Source organism: Gorilla gorilla, chromosome 20 (assembly GCF_029281585.2).
Source record: "Gorilla gorilla gorilla isolate KB3781 chromosome 20, NHGRI_mGorGor1-v2.1_pri, whole genome shotgun sequence".
Classification (NCBI taxonomy): Eukaryota; Metazoa; Chordata; class Mammalia; order Primates; family Hominidae; genus Gorilla; species Gorilla gorilla.
In genome coordinates this window covers 5,447,428-5,464,140 of record NC_073244.2, presented here as the reverse complement: position 1 = coordinate 5,464,140, position 16,713 = coordinate 5,447,428, and the positions used below count along the sequence as shown (strand labels likewise).

Sequence of the window (16,713 nt, the reverse complement as noted above, 5' to 3'; positions counted from 1 at the left end):
CACCTTGGCCTCCCAAAGTGCTGAGTTTACAAGCATGAGCCACTGCATCCAGTCAGTCCCAGCACTTTGGGAAGCTGAGGTGGGAGGATCACTTGAGCTTAGGAGTTTGAGACCAGCCTGGGCAACGTACTGAGAACTTGTCTCTATATTTAAAAAAAAAAAAAGTCTTTGGGAGGCCAAAGTGGGTGGATCACCTGAGGTCAGGAGTTCGAGACCAGCCTGGCCAACATGGCAAAACCCCATCTCTACTAAAAATACAAAAATTAGCCAGGTGTGGTGGCACACGCCTGTAGTGGTGGTGCACGCCTGTAGTCCCAGCTACTCAAGAGGCTGAGGCAGGAGAATCACTTGAACTGGGAGATGGAGGTTGCAGTGAGCTGAGATCACACCAGTGCACTCCAGCCTGGGCAACAGAGTGAGACTCCATCTTATAAAAGGAAAAAAGAAGAAAAGAAAAATTCCATATCTGAGTGTTTACTCCTGAGTTTTTGAGATTGTTATTAAGATCGTGCTCTACTGTGATGATTTGGGTTTGTTTGATAATCAGAAAAAAGCATATTCTTTTGGGTGTTCAGCCACACTGCTTTGGTGTCACAACTGCACATTGGTTTCACAGCTGCAGGACAAATTCGAGCATCTTAAAATGATTCAACAGGAGGAGATAAGGAAGCTCGAGGAAGAGAAAAACAACTGGAAGGAGAAATCATAGATTTTTATAAAATGAAAGCTGCCTCTGAAGCACTGCAGACTCAGCTGAGCACTGATACAAAGAAAGACAAACATCGTAAGAAGCAATAGTTTCTCCTACTATTCTGAGAGCCTTATCATTCTACATCCCATCTTCCTGTGAGATTGTCTTTGTAGCATTTAACTCTAATTGCAGTTCTCTTTTTAAAAATTGGCTTGCTTATTGTATATTTTCCCCAACTAAAGCGTGAACTCCTAGCAGGTCGTGGTGGCTCATGCCTGTAATCTCAGCACTGTGGGAGGCTGAGGTGGGTCGACTACCTGAGGTCAGGAGTTCGAGACCTATCTAGATAGGCATGTGAAATTATCTAGGAAATCAAAGGATTGCAGATGGAATCAGAACCACGTTGCCACAGTTTCATTCTGGCTTCAGCCTTGAGTACAGTATGGACTGAATGGAGACTACTAGGCTCTCAGCCATCTGCTGCGTTCTGGTAGTGCTCTACAATCATGTGTCTCTACTACTTCTTTTCAATGTAAATACTAGTGTAAAACTACTCAGCCACAAGCTCTGAGAGAGATCGAGAGATGTCCTTCTCTTAATAGAGATAAGTCATTTGGTGGAATAACTCTTCGAGTCAACCAGTGTAAGTAACAGAGACACCAAAAACCAGCCATTAGTTTAGTTTGCTTGACCCAGCAATCTACCTCTTAGTATATGCTTTGGTGACACTCATGTACTTATGCACCAGGTGGCAGGTGTGTACTAGAATTAAGATATTCATAGTAGCATTGTTTCAGATAGTAAAAAAGTGTTATCCACAAAAAAATGGATGAATTATCAGTGAAAATTACTGAACTTTGGACACACACACATCCTGCCAACCGTCATCAAAAAAAGTATTATTTCTTATTCTCCATCCTAACCTAGATAAGTGGAAGAGAAGAAAGAATTTTTTAAAAAAAGTCCTGATAGCTGGAAAACTTCCTTCACTGTATCCAAAGTTATGAGAACTCTTTGGGTTGTGTCTCCAAACTGAGATTCAGAAAAGCAATCACAATTAATCAATAAATTATCATTTTCATAGGACATTTCTAAATTTCCAAAGTGAATATAGCCTTTTATTTTTCAATCCAGCTAGCTAGCTAGGTCCATCCATATCCATGCACATCATCTGGTTTAATAGATTTCTCATTATGCTGTATTCATCTGTATATATTCTAATGTTGGAGAATTTTCTCAAATTTAAATATGATTTAGATAAACTTAACAGAGTGTCAGCAGTACTTAGATAAAGCAATTTTTTTTTTTTGAGAAATGGTCTCTCTGTCACCTAGGCTGAAGTGCAGTGAGGGAGTTATGCCTCACTGCAGCCTCAACCTCCCAGGCTCAAGTAATCCTCCCACCTCAGCCTCCTGAGTAGCTGGGATTACAGGTGTGCACTACCATGCCTGGCTAATTTTTGTATTTTTTTTTGTAGAAATGGGGTTTCACTGTGTTGCCCAGGCTGGTCTTTCTGGGCTCAAGCAATCCACCCACCTCAGCCTCCCAAAGTACTGGGATTACAGGCATGAGCCACTACATGCAGCCTAGATAAAGCAAATTTTTAAATTGATTTGATACTTGATTTTACTCATTAAAAAAAACCTGAATGCTAATTGTTAACCAACTATTGTTAAATTTTAAGGGCAATTGGGTAGCATGGTCTTTGGTCTGATTATAAATGTTTGTCTTTTTTGGGAGCCTGTGATTTTTTCAATACAAAGCAGCTTTTAAAACATCTTGTGAGAACGGTATTTAGGAGGAGAACAAAAAAGGGAATTCTGAATTGTAATGACAGATGTAAACATGTCTTTCATTAGGGTTCACTTTGGTTTTCTTTTTCTTTAGTGGTTTTTGGCAAATTTGTCATATCAAGAAGCACTTTCAGACACACAAGTTGCTATAGTTAATATTTTATCTTCAACTACCAGTAAGAAATTTGTCTTTAAAAATCTGCATTATAAATCAGTGTATTTCTGGTATATATATGTGTACATGTACAACATTTTAATCTTGTTATAGCTTCTTACATTAGTTCTAATATACATTAGTCTATTATAACTGCCTTTTAATCTGTATACAGTCAGGTGCTGCATATGATGTTTCAGTCTACAACAGACTGCATATACGATGGTGGTCCCATAAGATTATAATACTGTATTTTTACTGTACCTTTTCTATGTTTAAATATGTTTGGATACACAAATACTTACCATTGTGCTACAGTTGCCTACAGTATTCAATACAGTAGCATGCCATACAAGTTGGTAGCCTACAAGCAATAGGCTTATAGCATATAGCCTATCTGTGTAGTAGGCTATACCATTTAGGTTTGTGTGAGTATGCTCTATGATGGTGGCACAAGGCTGACATTGCCTAAAGACACACATTTTCTCTATATTTATCCCTGTTGTTAAGCATGACTGTAGTTTCATGCCTTAGCCTGTGCTATTTATGTTCCTTCAAATACTTTACAATATTTTTTATATAACAACATATTACAGTTTTATAGGCTGGCCTTTTGTATTGTAGTTGCCTTTCCCTTCACACATCCTTTCCAGAGATCTTTTTCTAGACCCTTTGGCTAAAATTTAATTGCTTATTTCAGAACTATAATTTGCCCTATGATAGGTGTTTTATTTTTAAGATTGAATCACCTTTCAAATCTGGAAGACAAAAGTATTTTTAAAGCTATAAAAGTAACTTTAGGGACACAGGCTTGATTATGATGATGTCAGCTTGTTACTCTGAATAAGATTTAAGTTTCCTATTAGTTTAAAATAAATAGGACTGTACTTGATCTGTACTGTTGAAATAAACATGGTTTAGTTTGGAGGCTATTTTATGCATGAACTTTAAACATTTCAGTCTAGTCATTACTTAACTGCAGTCATTTTCTTAGTTAAGAGTGACAAAAATAATTTGAAAGGTAGGTATATAATTTGCTTATTTAAACAATGAAGTTGGTAGTAAAAATGTTGACAGTATTTAAACTCATGTACCATTTTTAAATTCTTTTCTCCTCATAGGACTTTTTACCTTAATCCTTGCTGCAGTATTTCCAAGTAAGAGTGGAGATAGATTTACCCTTTCTAAACTATTAGCTGTAATTTTAAGGTAAGCATATAGTGTGATAGCTAGTTTACTCTGCTTAAAAATACAATATTACAATTTCTGATAGTGGCACCAGGGTAGTTTGTATTGTAAGAGCAAAGAAAGATGTGGATAAAAGAAGGCTTTAAGTGGACATGATGCTACTTAGCCCTGTCACATCCTGCACTAGGTTTCTAAACCTTCCTGGGTAGGGTAACCAGAGGGAAAACCCCAAGGCTGCTTTGGTTCCCATTCATGTGTCTGCAGACTCATCAAGTATTGGACTGACGTTCACACTTAATGTGGCAGCTTAATCCTCATAATCTCCCAAGTTTCTATTTCTTTTTCTTAAGGCAATTTCCCCTCTTTGTTTTGATTTTTATTTCTCCTTTTTCTACTTCTCTTAGAAAGCTAACATTCAGTTTTCTCTAATTGTCTAAGCCTCAGGTGATGTTTCAGTTATTTTCTGTATAATTCATTTGGCAGTTTTGCACTACTGCATAATATGAGTGTTGCTGATAACTATACTTAAATATTTTAATTTAACTTTGTGTATGTTTGTCTTGCCTTCCCTACTGGTTTGTAAACCCTTGAAGGCCATAGCCTTGTTTTATATTTGTGTCATCAAAGACCTAGCATAGGGCTTTGCCCATAGACAGTATTGAAAAAAGATGTGTTGGTTTAATAAAACTTATTTTATGAAACAAAATCAGAGAAGGTAGCAGGATGATTTGATGGAGAGTAGTGTTTCTTGGTTATCAAAGCTGAGATTGAATAAGAGCTCTGCTGTTTGCCCTGGGGCAGTTTCCTTAAACTCTGAAAGGGTTTCCTAGTTGAGAAAATGATATTATCTATTTTACCTTGCAGCCTTGTTTTAAAGTTTAGTGGTAATAGCTATGAAGTGTCTGGTATTGGGCAATCATAGAAGACCGGTAGCTCTTAATATTAAATGTTTTTCTTTTTTAGTTATAAGGGTAAATTAACCACGGTTGCTCCAATGGGCAGCTGGTTGATCCAACTAATTTATCATTTAGACTTTATGGCCACTAGGGATTTATTCTTTTACATGGTTTACTAATGTTTTAAGCCGAGCAAATTTTTGCATTAGGGAAATATGTTTGTATTGGAGAAGTAAATGAGGTTTTATTTAACTTTATTTAAAATATGTGCTAATTTATAACTTTTCTTCATGGTATCTTAATAAAGACTTGATAAAGAAGGAAATGGATATAAAATATTGAACTTGTAAGTATTTTGACAGAGTACATTACTTCTTCTCATTAAAGTAGGTAGACGAACAGAGGTTGGCAAACTATGTTGGGTCAGCTGCTGGTTTTGTAAATCAGATTGTATTAGAACACAGCCACTCTCATCTATTTGCAAATTGTCTATGGCCATTTTAGCACTACAGAGGCAGAGCTGAATTGCAATACCATGTGGCCCAGAAGCCTAAAATATTTACTATCTGTACCTTTAAAAAAAAGTGTTACTTAGAAATTTTTTGAGTAAGTATATGTTCTTAAGAATTATGTATTAAACATTGTTTAATATTTTGTTTTGAATTGGCGTTTTACTAAGAGATTCAATTTCTGAGGCTATAAAAAGAATTTTACATAGCAACAATCTTGAAGGGAATCTAAGCAAAGAAATCTCATTTCATCAATTGAGAGACAAGAGTGTGGCCTCAAGCCAAACAACTTGGAATCCAATCCCATCTCCATCATTACTAGTTTTGAGATCTTGAACAAGTTCCTTACATTTCTGTGCCAATTTTCTCATCTGTATATTGGGGATAATAATAGGATTTCTCTCATAGGATTATTATGAGGATTAAATGAGTAGAAGTTCTAAAGTGCTTGGAACAATGTCTGATACACAACAGGAGGTGCTCACTATATTTAGCCATTATCATAATAATCATCATTTAAATGGAAACAAAATCCCTGGTTTCTAATATATTGTGGATACTCAATAAATAATAGCTGAATCTGAATATGAACAGTGATTATTACAGAAAATTGTGATGATTTAATTGAAGGGTTTGCATATTTAATGTAAGGACTACACTTGAGTTCTGATGACATCTTTCCGTAAGGGAATACATATTTTCTTTCATCTTCCTCTCCCACTGCCACACTGGTCTTTCTCATCAGGGTGAGAGAATTAGGCTAATTTTTTTTTAATTAGCAATATCTCATCTACTTGAAAACGTGTTACAATTTATAAGATTCATAGAAATAGACAATGTAAAGAGTTCCCTGAGGACAGGAACCACATCTGTATTGTTCACTTCTGTAACCCAGTGCTTTGCCCATATTAGATGCCCAGAAAATAACAATTGAGTTTATGAATGACCTCTGATATCTCTACATCCTTAATTCAGTCTTATTTTTATCCACTAAAATCATGAGATTAGTGAAATTGTTTAAGCACATAAGGATAGTTTTACTGTTAATTTAGATTTTACCAATAAGCAAGAGTAGTACCATTGGTGGATTTATATGGGTTTGATATATTTGTATAATCCAAAAGAAAGATTGGAAAGGGATGACAAGTAGGTTAATTCATTCTTAACTGAAAGACAGTGGATAGCATAGCACATAGAAGCACTGGACTCTGGAGTAAAACTGCCTGTATTTCAGTCTCGGCTATGTGATCTTGGTCAAGTTACCTTACCTCTTTATGTATTAGCTTTCACATGTAAAATGGGAATGGCAGTAATAAGACTTCCTTATAAGGTATAATATTGTACATTTTGTGAGGATTAAATGAGTTAATACAAATATAACACTATATTATATTGATATTGTTAGATATTATTATTGAAATTGCTAAATTATTTGATAGTTTTACCCAAAGTTGAGATTAGTCTTGATCACTTATAAATAATTTTTATCTTTATGATTAGCCTTTTCAGAATTCTTTAGCTCATCATTAATGACTGTTATTCTCATAGCATTGGAGGTGTTGTACTGGTAAACCTGTCAGGGTCTGAAAAATCTGCTGGAAGAGGTACAATAGGTAAGTACTTGACTCTGGATTCTCTCTGTTAGAGTAAACAAGAAAGTTACATGTGCGTGCTCATGTGCACAGATGAACGTACGAAGGGTAGGCCCTAGCAGGGTGTTTTTTTTTTGAACTTTTCCTTTGGAAATAACATAAAAAAATGCGTAAATAGTTTAGTGAATTCTCATAGCCTTCACCCAGATTTTTCAAATGTTAACAACTTACATAAATATTATACAGTTATAAAAATCAGAAATTAACGTTGATTATGATACTGTTATCTGTAAAGCCTTTTCAAATTTTGCCATTTTTTCCACTAATGTTCTTTTTCTGATCCAGGATCATTTATTGCATTTAATTGTCGTGTTTCCTTAGTTTCCTTTAAATGCAGAAGTGTTCCTCAGTCTTCTTGTCTTTTATGACCTTGACACTTTTGTAGGGTACCACCTAGTTGGTTTGTAGAATGTTCCTCAATTTGCATTTGTCTGACATTTTCTTTGGTTAAATTGAGGTTGTGCATTTTTGGTAAGAATATAATGGAAGTGATATTGTTTCCTGATCAGTGCATTCTACCAAAAGGCACATGATATTGATTTGTCCTGTTGCTGGTAATGTTAATTTTAAGGTGGTTAAAATTAACCACCCTACTCCAGTGTAAAGTTACTAATATTTCCCACTGTAAGTAATAAGCATCTTGTGGGGGATACTTTGAGGCTATACAAATTTCCTGTTGCTGTCATATCTTCACCCACGAATATTGTCATTTACTCTTGATTCTTGATTCATAGTTACTGCTATGGTGAACACTTAGATTTTGATCCATTGCTTAGACTTAACAAAAACAAAAGTAATCAGAACCTAGCTGGGCTGAGCATGGTGACTCATGCCTGTTATCCCAGTGCTTTGGGAGGCCAAGGTGGGAGGATCGCTTGAGGCCAGGAGTTCAATACCAGCCTGGGCAGCATAGTGAGACCTCATAATAAAAAATAAACCTAGATTAATTATTTCTCTTTGAATACTTCTTTAGATATTTGAGGTTTATTGAATAGAACAATGCTTTCTGAATTATTCCTAGCTACTACCCAGTGAGCTGTGCTTTGAACCTCCTCACCTCTTTCTCACCCAGAGCAGCTTTGTGTATATAAAACAATGTATGTATTTGGTATGTGCATGTGTATGCAAGATTTTGTTGACAGGCTTTTCCTTAGCTTTAAAAAAAGTTTGAAAATAATTAAAAAAAGTAATAAAACATTCGTCTTTTGAATAATTGATTAAAGTATTGAATATGACCACTTGGCAGAACATTATTTAGCTGTTTAGAAAAGTTTAAATGTTTTTGAGAGTTAATAAAGAGAATCAGTATTTATTATTCATGTACTGTGAGATCTGTATTATGTTAGCTATTTCGGAACATTAAAAAGTATAAATTATGTGTTTGCAGTTTTCAAGGAGTTCTTGATTTGGAACAATATGAGATTTATAAAATGAAGCTACTAGGGATTAAACTAATACCATACTTGACAATAGTAAGTATTGTCTAAAACAGAAGACAGGACAGAAATACAGCCGATTAGAAAGAGGATGCTTTGTGGAAGAAATGGAACTTTAACAGAGCCTTTAAGATGGGAGTGGTAGTGCAATACATATTAAGAATGGTATATGGGGGTAAGGAAGACAATACAAGCAACAGCTTAGTGATGGAAAAAAACATTTGTTAAGTTGGAAAATGCCAGGTGTCAAGATTGTTTATGTAGGGTAAAATAAGAAACATGCATTTCTAAATTAAAAACAAAGTGTTACTTTGGAGTTGTATTATTATAATATGTATAGGTTTTGGTCGGATCATTGAGGTGAATGCTTTTGCATTTATTTGTTAACACATTAAACTCCTTCCTGTACTCCTAGAAGACTTGGATGGGGTAGGCTATACTTTTTCATTATATATCTTTATATCAATATAAAGGTGATTTATATCATTATATATCTTTTCACTTTTGTATATTCTTGCAATATTATCTGACACATTATTGGATTTTAAGCATATATTGAATGAGCTAATGAGTGATTGCTTTAAATCACGTCCATTTTTACAGGTTCCATTTGGTCTCTTGCTGGAGCCATGCTCTATGCTGTCTATATTGTTATGATTAAGAGAAAAGTAGATAGAGAAGACAAGTTGGATATTCCAATGTTCTTTGGTAAGAATATATGTAACTTGGGAGGCTATTTACTCTAAATGATTAACACAGGGTTTTGCTTTTGTTTTTTGGAGGGAATAGGGAAGTCTTTTTTTTTCTTCCGTATGATTCTTTAAAACCATTTAAAGATTATGAAGGCCAGTCCCAATGTTTTCCTTACTTTATCCTGCATAGTTGTGCACCTATGAGGGAGTGCCCGTCTCCTCAGTGTGAGACAGAAAGAAACTCCTAACACTTTTTTCAAATTGATGTCTTCAGACTGCAAGTCAGATATTTATCTCACGGATAGGACAGATTTATGCTCTTATAAGCATGTGAGAGTTTACCTGCTGTATTTTACATTTTGCCATTTTTGAATAGTTAGCAAAGGACTGGGGAGACTGCCCCTGAATTATATGTTAATGCTGTCGCAGTCTATGTACTTATGTACATTAAAAATTGTGGGCCATTTAAATGCTTTTCATTTGCATTTTATCTTTAAGACACAGACACTTTTTATAACATAGATTCATTCTCAAATTACCCAATTATAGTTTCTGGATATGGTTTATAAATTTTCCTTTGCCTGACATCAGTTCAGGAAAGAACTTGCGATATCTGTAGGACTGCAGACGAAGAACACATTGACAAGATAATCTTTCAAAAGATATCTGAATATAAATAGATAAAGAAGCTCCGTGATAAGAGTTCAAAGTGCAGCTTACAAGGAGTCAGGAGACCTGGAATCCAGCTGTTGTAACTTTATTTATCTCACAGGCATCTGAAATATGAGGAAATTGGACTAGATGAATGGCCTCTAAACTGTGATTTAGGGAATAGGTAGGCTTCTGGGATGGTTGGAAGGAAATACAGTTGCATGCAGGGGTCTAGTTCTTGGACTCCTTTGCTGCTTCACCTGTGGAACAGCTCTACTTTGTTGAGCATTTTGCATTAGAATTCAATTTATAGTAAAGATTTTTCTTATGGCTGGGCATTGTGGCTCACGCCTGTGATCCCAGCACTTTGAGAGGCTGAGGCAGGAGGACTGCTTAAAGCCAGGGATTCAAGATCAGCCTGGGCAACATAGGGAGACTGCATTTCTATTTAATTTTTTTTTAAAAAGACTATTTTAAAACTATTTTAAAACTAAAAATAGATTAAATACTTGTACCTAAAGACTAACAAAAATAAAATGTTTGAAAAGCCATGAGGCTGAATGATTGCTTAAATTCTTTTTAAATATAGAATTCAAGAAATATAGCATAATAGCCAGGTTTGGTTACATGTGTTTGTAATCCCAGCTGCATGAGAGGCTGAGGCAGGAGAATCACTTGAGTCCAGGAGTTCGAGTCTGCAGTGAGCTATGATTGTGTCTCTGCACTCTAGCCTGGGTAACAGAGTAAGATGCTGTCTCTTAAAAAAGAAAAGATAATTTTAATGATATTTTATTTGAGAGTCATAGAAAATTTTATTTGGAATGGAATAAAATGCTAGTTTTTTTTAGTGTTATAGGTAGGTGGTTGGGTCAGTGGTACTTTTTAAAAATTTATACATTGACAAGTTGCAAGAAAAATTGCTTAATTTACTCATATTAGGGAGAGTGCATATAGACATGTGGCTTGTGTTGGTCCTGTTCATATGTGATGTGATATGTAAAGCAATATTGATCTGCCCTGGGCTTTAGAATAGACAGGATTTGGAGAAGTTAGGATTGGGATGTTGGGGGCTCTTCAGGCAAGGGAGTGTGAGCAGAGGCTTAACAGGGAGCAGTGAGTAGATCTGAATGATTGTGCTGGAACTTCGCTTTGTGGAAGAAGAACAGAAAGGCATGTGGCGCCAGATTCTGGGCAGTCGAGGGAATAGGTGGGGTCATTGGGACTTTTGTCTCTAGGTCAAAGGATGTTAATTTATGTGGGATTTCATAGACTCAGCACTTCAGGGACTAGAAAATAGATTTAGATCTTGGTAATGCCACATTTTGGTGTTTCATTAAAACAACTTTGTAATGTTATTTAAGCATTTTAGGTCATGTGTCCTTGCTGTATATGCGTTCTTTTGTTGTTGTTTTTTTAATCAATAGATGTAAGTTGGTGTATTAGTCTGTTTTCACACTGCTATAAAGAACTACCTGAGACTGGGTAATTTATGAACAAAAGAGGTTTAATTGACTGACAGTTCTGCATGGCTGGGGAGGCCTCAGGAAACTTACAATCATGACGTAAGGTGATGGGGAAGCAAGGCATGTTTTACACACTGGCAAGAGAGAGAGAACTTGAGAAGGGGGAACTGCCAAACACTTTAAAACCATCAAATCTTGTAAGAACTCACTATGATGGGAACAGCATGGGGGAAACCACCCCCATGATCCAGTCACTTCCCACCAGGTCCCTCCCTGACACGTGGGGATTACAAGTCAAGATGAGATTTGGGTGGGGACACAGAGCCAAACCATAATAGTTGGGCTCCCTAAAACAGGATATGAGATGGGGAATTTGTGTGGGTGATTTTTTGTGGGGAGTTCACTGAAGGAAAAACTTGCAGTGAAGGAAGCAAGATAGAGAAGGGGAAAGAACCGTGTGGCGCACAAGTATAACTGAGGTTTGGCCCAATTCATTGCAGGTACTGAGGCGGGGAGCAGAGGGAGAGCAGCTAATATGTCTGGGCCTTGAGTCGTGATGGCTGGCCTCGTAAAGCCTCCATCAGTTAGTCATGAGCTGCAGAAGATGGGGTGGAGTGGAGGGTGGGAACTTGCTGGGAAAGGCAGACTTATTTGCCCCCCTTCACAGAAGTGGGGTGGCTGTGAGTCTTTAGCATCAGACAGAGAGTGGGTGCTCCTGCCCTGTTAAGATTTAACTAGGCATCCTAATGACTGGTTTATTATTTAGGTGACATAGTAAGTATCAATTATATACCTACTGTAATTTAATTTTCTTTTAAGAAAGCTGTATAGTTACATAAATCATATAGTAAATTTGTGACGTAAACTGTATAGGAAGTACAACAAAATTTATTATAGAATTGTAATCTTTTTTCTTTATATTCTTTACTTTTACTTGTATATAGTCATATATAAACTTAATTTCTGTAATAATATTAGCTAACTTTTATTAAGTGCTTACCATGTGCCAGATACTATGCTATATTGTATGTGTTTTGTCTAGTCTTCCCAGAAACCTAATTAAATATTATTAAATGTTATTTTATGCTTATAGATTGGAAAACTGAGGCTTAAAGAGGTATAAGGCTTGCACTACTATTGAGTGATATATAGAGCTGGGATTGGACCCAGGCAGTCAGACTGCCGAGTACACACTTAACCACTATGTGGGATGGCTTTCCTTAATAACTAGTCAGTGGTACTTTGCTCATACGTTGAATAGCTCTTTGTGTGTACATACTTTCTCACTAACTAGTTAGAGGTCTGGGAATGCAGGAACCAAGAGTTTTATCTCCTTTGGAACCTTCTTCCATTATTGCTCACAAAGCACAAGTGTTTTGGACATAAATAATTGAATCAGAGAGCAAACCATCTAATTCCTCAAAATTAATTTAGGCTGAGTACACAAACACATACATACCAGTTATTTCTTTTAAGTTCTAGGGCACTATATTATCAGTAGCTAAGGTTAACAACCCTTCTTGTTGAGTTGTCCTAAGTGGTTTATTCCATAGTAGTTGCTCCCATACAATGTGGATAGTTGAACTGAGTGATCACCAGTTGCTTCAGACAGTTTTTTTTTTTATGGTGTTGAGCTATTCACAGGACTGACTTAAAAACAAACCAACAGAAGTTTTAGCTAAGGAAACCTCCCAGAGTGCTTTTGTGCAAAATCTAATTTTAATTTTAGAGTTAATAAGCTTGGAAAATAGAAATAAATCAATTTTAACTCTTGTCTCTTTTATACATGTTCAGGTTTTGTAGGTTTGTTTAATCTGCTGCTCTTATGGCCAGGTTTCTTTTTACTTCATTATACTGGATTTGAGGACTTCGAGTTTCCCAATAAAGTAGTATTAATGTGCATTATCGTTAATGGCCTTATTGGAACAGTACTCTCAGAGTTCCTGTGGTTGTGGTATGTACTGTTTATTCTCCAATTATTATCAGTTGATTAATTTTTGGATATTTTAAGCGCTTATATTTGTCTGTTTGCTGGTGGCCCTTCCTGTGCACCCCATTCTGCAACACACATACAACTGAATACTTTAACTCCACTAGAGCAGGGACTTTGTTTTTTAACTTCTGTGTGCCCATTCTAGAGTAATACCTTGTCCACAGAAGGAGCTCAATAAATACTTGTTGAAGGAAAGAATGAATATGAATGGTGTAAATCTGTAAAAATGTTTTAGAAAGTGGAGTATTATGCAAATGAAAGTAGTCATTATCTAATGGATATCCAAACATATGAGGTATGTGTGCCAAGTATGAGTGCATGAGTTCTAGTTGAGAATCCAGGAGATGGTGCTTATTTAAGAGGCTTTGGAATATCTGTTTGCTTGTTCATAGGTGTTTTTGTTTTATTTATTTTCAGGACCTTTCATATGGGTGAGCCAGATATGTAAACCTTAAACTGTGATTGATTTGAGATGTTAACATACTTTGATATGCTGTATATCCAATATACTGATATGCGATAATAAACTTAAAATAGTTTGAAGACAGTATCACGTATGGAGTTTGAGAGACCTTTCAAATAACAGAGCTTTATACTTAGTCCTATTTTTATTTAATAGAAATTTGAAATGAATAGAATGAATAAAACATAAGCAAATAAAATGAATTTTATTACATACCCATTGAAACTGTTAACTAGTTTTCCCTCGCAAAAGACTGCAACAGAAATAGACTTTTTTGTGGAGTCTTCCTTAATGCTCTGCCTATAGTGCTGTGTCTCCCTGCCCAGTTAAGAAATACCTATTTTCTTGGTATCCCCCATATCACTCTCTTTTGTGTAATACTTAAAGATTTACTTTGTATTGTAGTAATTTATGTTCTTATCTAAACTCCTTTGCTGATCTAAAATTCTTTAAAATCATAATCCATTTGCTCATTAATTTTTTCATCTTTAGTTATGTACATTTTAGATACTCGATTTTTTTAACCTTAACTATTAACAGATGACAAAAGGCTTTAGCCTTTAGCTAAATTGGATCCACCTTAACAGCTGGATTAAGTCAAACAGGCTTTATAATTCTACCTCCCAGGTTTTTTATTATAGTACTCTGCATGATAAACATCCAAGAACATATGCTGTATTTGACCCCGAATGCTCTTTTCACAGAGCAGCTAAGTAGTGGGAACCACAAGTACTTGTTTCCTTTACCTCATCAATAAGGACTCGTTGTTCAGCCTCTGTTCATTACTTCTAGTGACACTTTATTGAGAGATAGCCCCTTTTATTGCAGGACAGCATTATTAATTCTGACATATACTGAGCTAGATTTTACTTGCCTATAACTTCCATGGATCTGTAGTCCTAACGATATACATTATGGTTTTATCTTGGCTTATAATTCATTTTCTCCTTATATGCCCAAATTATCAGTCTTTATAAATGGCTCATCTGTCTCCATTGGGTGTAATATTTTCTTTCAATTCAACAAAATTGTATGCAGATAGATATTTCAAAATTTCATACCCACATTGATAATTCAAGGTGAAAATAAAGAGCTTACTTAGCTTTTGGTTAGGACAATTGTTAGAAAAATGGAAAACAACAAGAAAATATTTTTTAAGAATATTCAAGTCTTTCTTTTTTTATGCCAAGCCAAATCAAAAGAGTAACACATGATTTTAGTGTTCATGAAGGTGAGATATTTTTGCTTGGTGACAGAATCACATGTTGGCTTATCACTTCCTTAAGGTCTATGTGTGAAGTATTGTCCTGCAGTGTTAATAATGCTGTTTTCTTTGTTATCTACAAATCATCACAAAACTGTAATAACTGTTCAACAGTTTTTTAAAAAAATTAATGAAATATAAGCTATACACCCAAAGTTGAATAATATCTGCAAACAGATCTTGAAAATAGCATAAAATATTTTGAGCTTTTTACACTTATATATTTGTATTTTTAATATTTGAAGAAAAACTTTGAGAATCATCTTAATAACTTTATTATATTTTATGTTTCAATCCATCCTAGCCTCTTATCTTTGCTCCTGATCTCACAGGCCTATATTATAGGATAGAAAGTCTTTGTTCAGTGTTTTTCTTTGGTTGTTTAATTTTTTAAATATAGAAATGTATATTTTCCTTTTTTCAGGGGCTGCTTTCTTACCTCATCATTGATAGGCACACTTGCACTAAGCCTTACAATACCTCTGTCCATAATAGCTGACATGTGTGTGCAAAAGGTAAGGAAGCTATTTATTATTCATAGATATTTTAGGTGTGTTATTAAAACAAACCTAATGAAAGTTGAGATGTGATTAAATTATAAGGATACAAACATAAATAATACTTGATGCTTTCTCTCCCAAGGTGCTTTACTACATAGAAATATAGAAAGTACCGAAGAAATAGATAATTTCCATTTTTAGCTTTTCCATTTTTTCCCTAAATTTCTAAGTTAAGGGCATCATCTTCATATGTAGTTCTCCAGTTTTTGAGCTGATTCTGTTCCAGATGTTCTTTGGTAAGTCACATTTTATCATACAAGCATTTTAGTTTCTGCGATAAACCCTGTCACAGGCTCCTTCACACTGTGCTGAATGAGCAGCACAGGAATCATGCTGTTTGCAGTAAAAGTTAGCCATCTCTCTCTGGACTCAGCAGAGTGGGTATCCCATCCCGTTTCTCTGAAGGCCTAGTATGGATGTGGGGATTCTCGTGATAAATATTGGCAATGCTAACACCACAGAAAAGAGAATCTGGGATGTTGCTGCCAGCAGCCTAGAAGGGAAGAGTTTATTCAGTGCTCCTGAGTGTAGCAGGAAGAACAGAGGTATGCTGTTGCCCAGCACTGAAAGATGGAGCATAGCCATTTATCACACAGTTCAGTATATGTAGGCATTTAACTTTTAACTGCAACTACTAAGTCACAGAAGTGTATGTGTGTGTGTGTGTGTGTGTGTGTGTGTGTGTATGTGTGTTTTAGTCTAATATAATTTGAAGAGGGAAATACTTCAAGGCCCAAAGGCTTATAATGTGTACAAGCAATAATCAAAATTTTAAACCTATTTTTCTCTAGGTCTTAGCCAGGCACAGTGGCTCACGCCTGTAATCCCAGCACTTCGGAGGCCGAGGCAGGCAGATCACTTGAGGTTAGGAGTTCGAGACCAGCCTGGCCAGCATGGTGAAACCCCGTCTCTACTAACAACACAAAAATTAGCTGGGTGTGATGGCAGGCACCTGTAATCCCAGCCACTTGGGAGGCTGAGGCAGGAGAATCACTTGAACCCGGGAGGCGGAGATTGCAGTGAGCCAAGATCATGCCACTGCGCTCCAGCCTGGGCAACAGAACAAGACTCCATCTCAAAAAAAAAAAAAAAGATAAAAGCAAAATATGCTTAGTGCTGTATATCCTCTTTATTTATAAAATAATTCTTTACTGATATTTAACTTTGTTTTATGGTCAGTAAATTCTTATTTGTCATGGTTAAAGAACTGAGATTCTTTCCTTAATTGAGAATTAATTATCTTACATAACTTGCATTTTCAAAGAATGTGGATATTCTATGTAACACTAACATTGCACATTATTACAC

At 35.7% G+C, this 16,713-nt stretch overlaps 1 protein-coding gene across 2 annotated transcripts in view; it reads left to right on the top strand.

Annotated features, from left to right (window-relative positions):
- LOC129528719 (solute carrier family 35 member F5-like) overlaps positions 1–16,713 on the top strand; it is a 53,151-nt gene that overhangs the window by 28,632 nt on the left and 7,806 nt on the right. For both annotated transcript variants that reach the window (XM_063701893.1, XM_055370666.2), the window contains 6 exons: positions 617–784; positions 3,760–3,847; positions 6,780–6,844; positions 8,923–9,027; positions 12,920–13,079; positions 15,270–15,360. In XM_063701893.1, coding sequence (XP_063557963.1) covers positions 721–784; positions 3,760–3,847; positions 6,780–6,844; positions 8,923–9,027; positions 12,920–13,079; positions 15,270–15,360 — 573 coding nt within the window. In that variant the 5' untranslated portion in view covers positions 617–720. The remainder of the gene's footprint in view (positions 1–616; positions 785–3,759; positions 3,848–6,779; positions 6,845–8,922; positions 9,028–12,919; positions 13,080–15,269; positions 15,361–16,713) is intronic.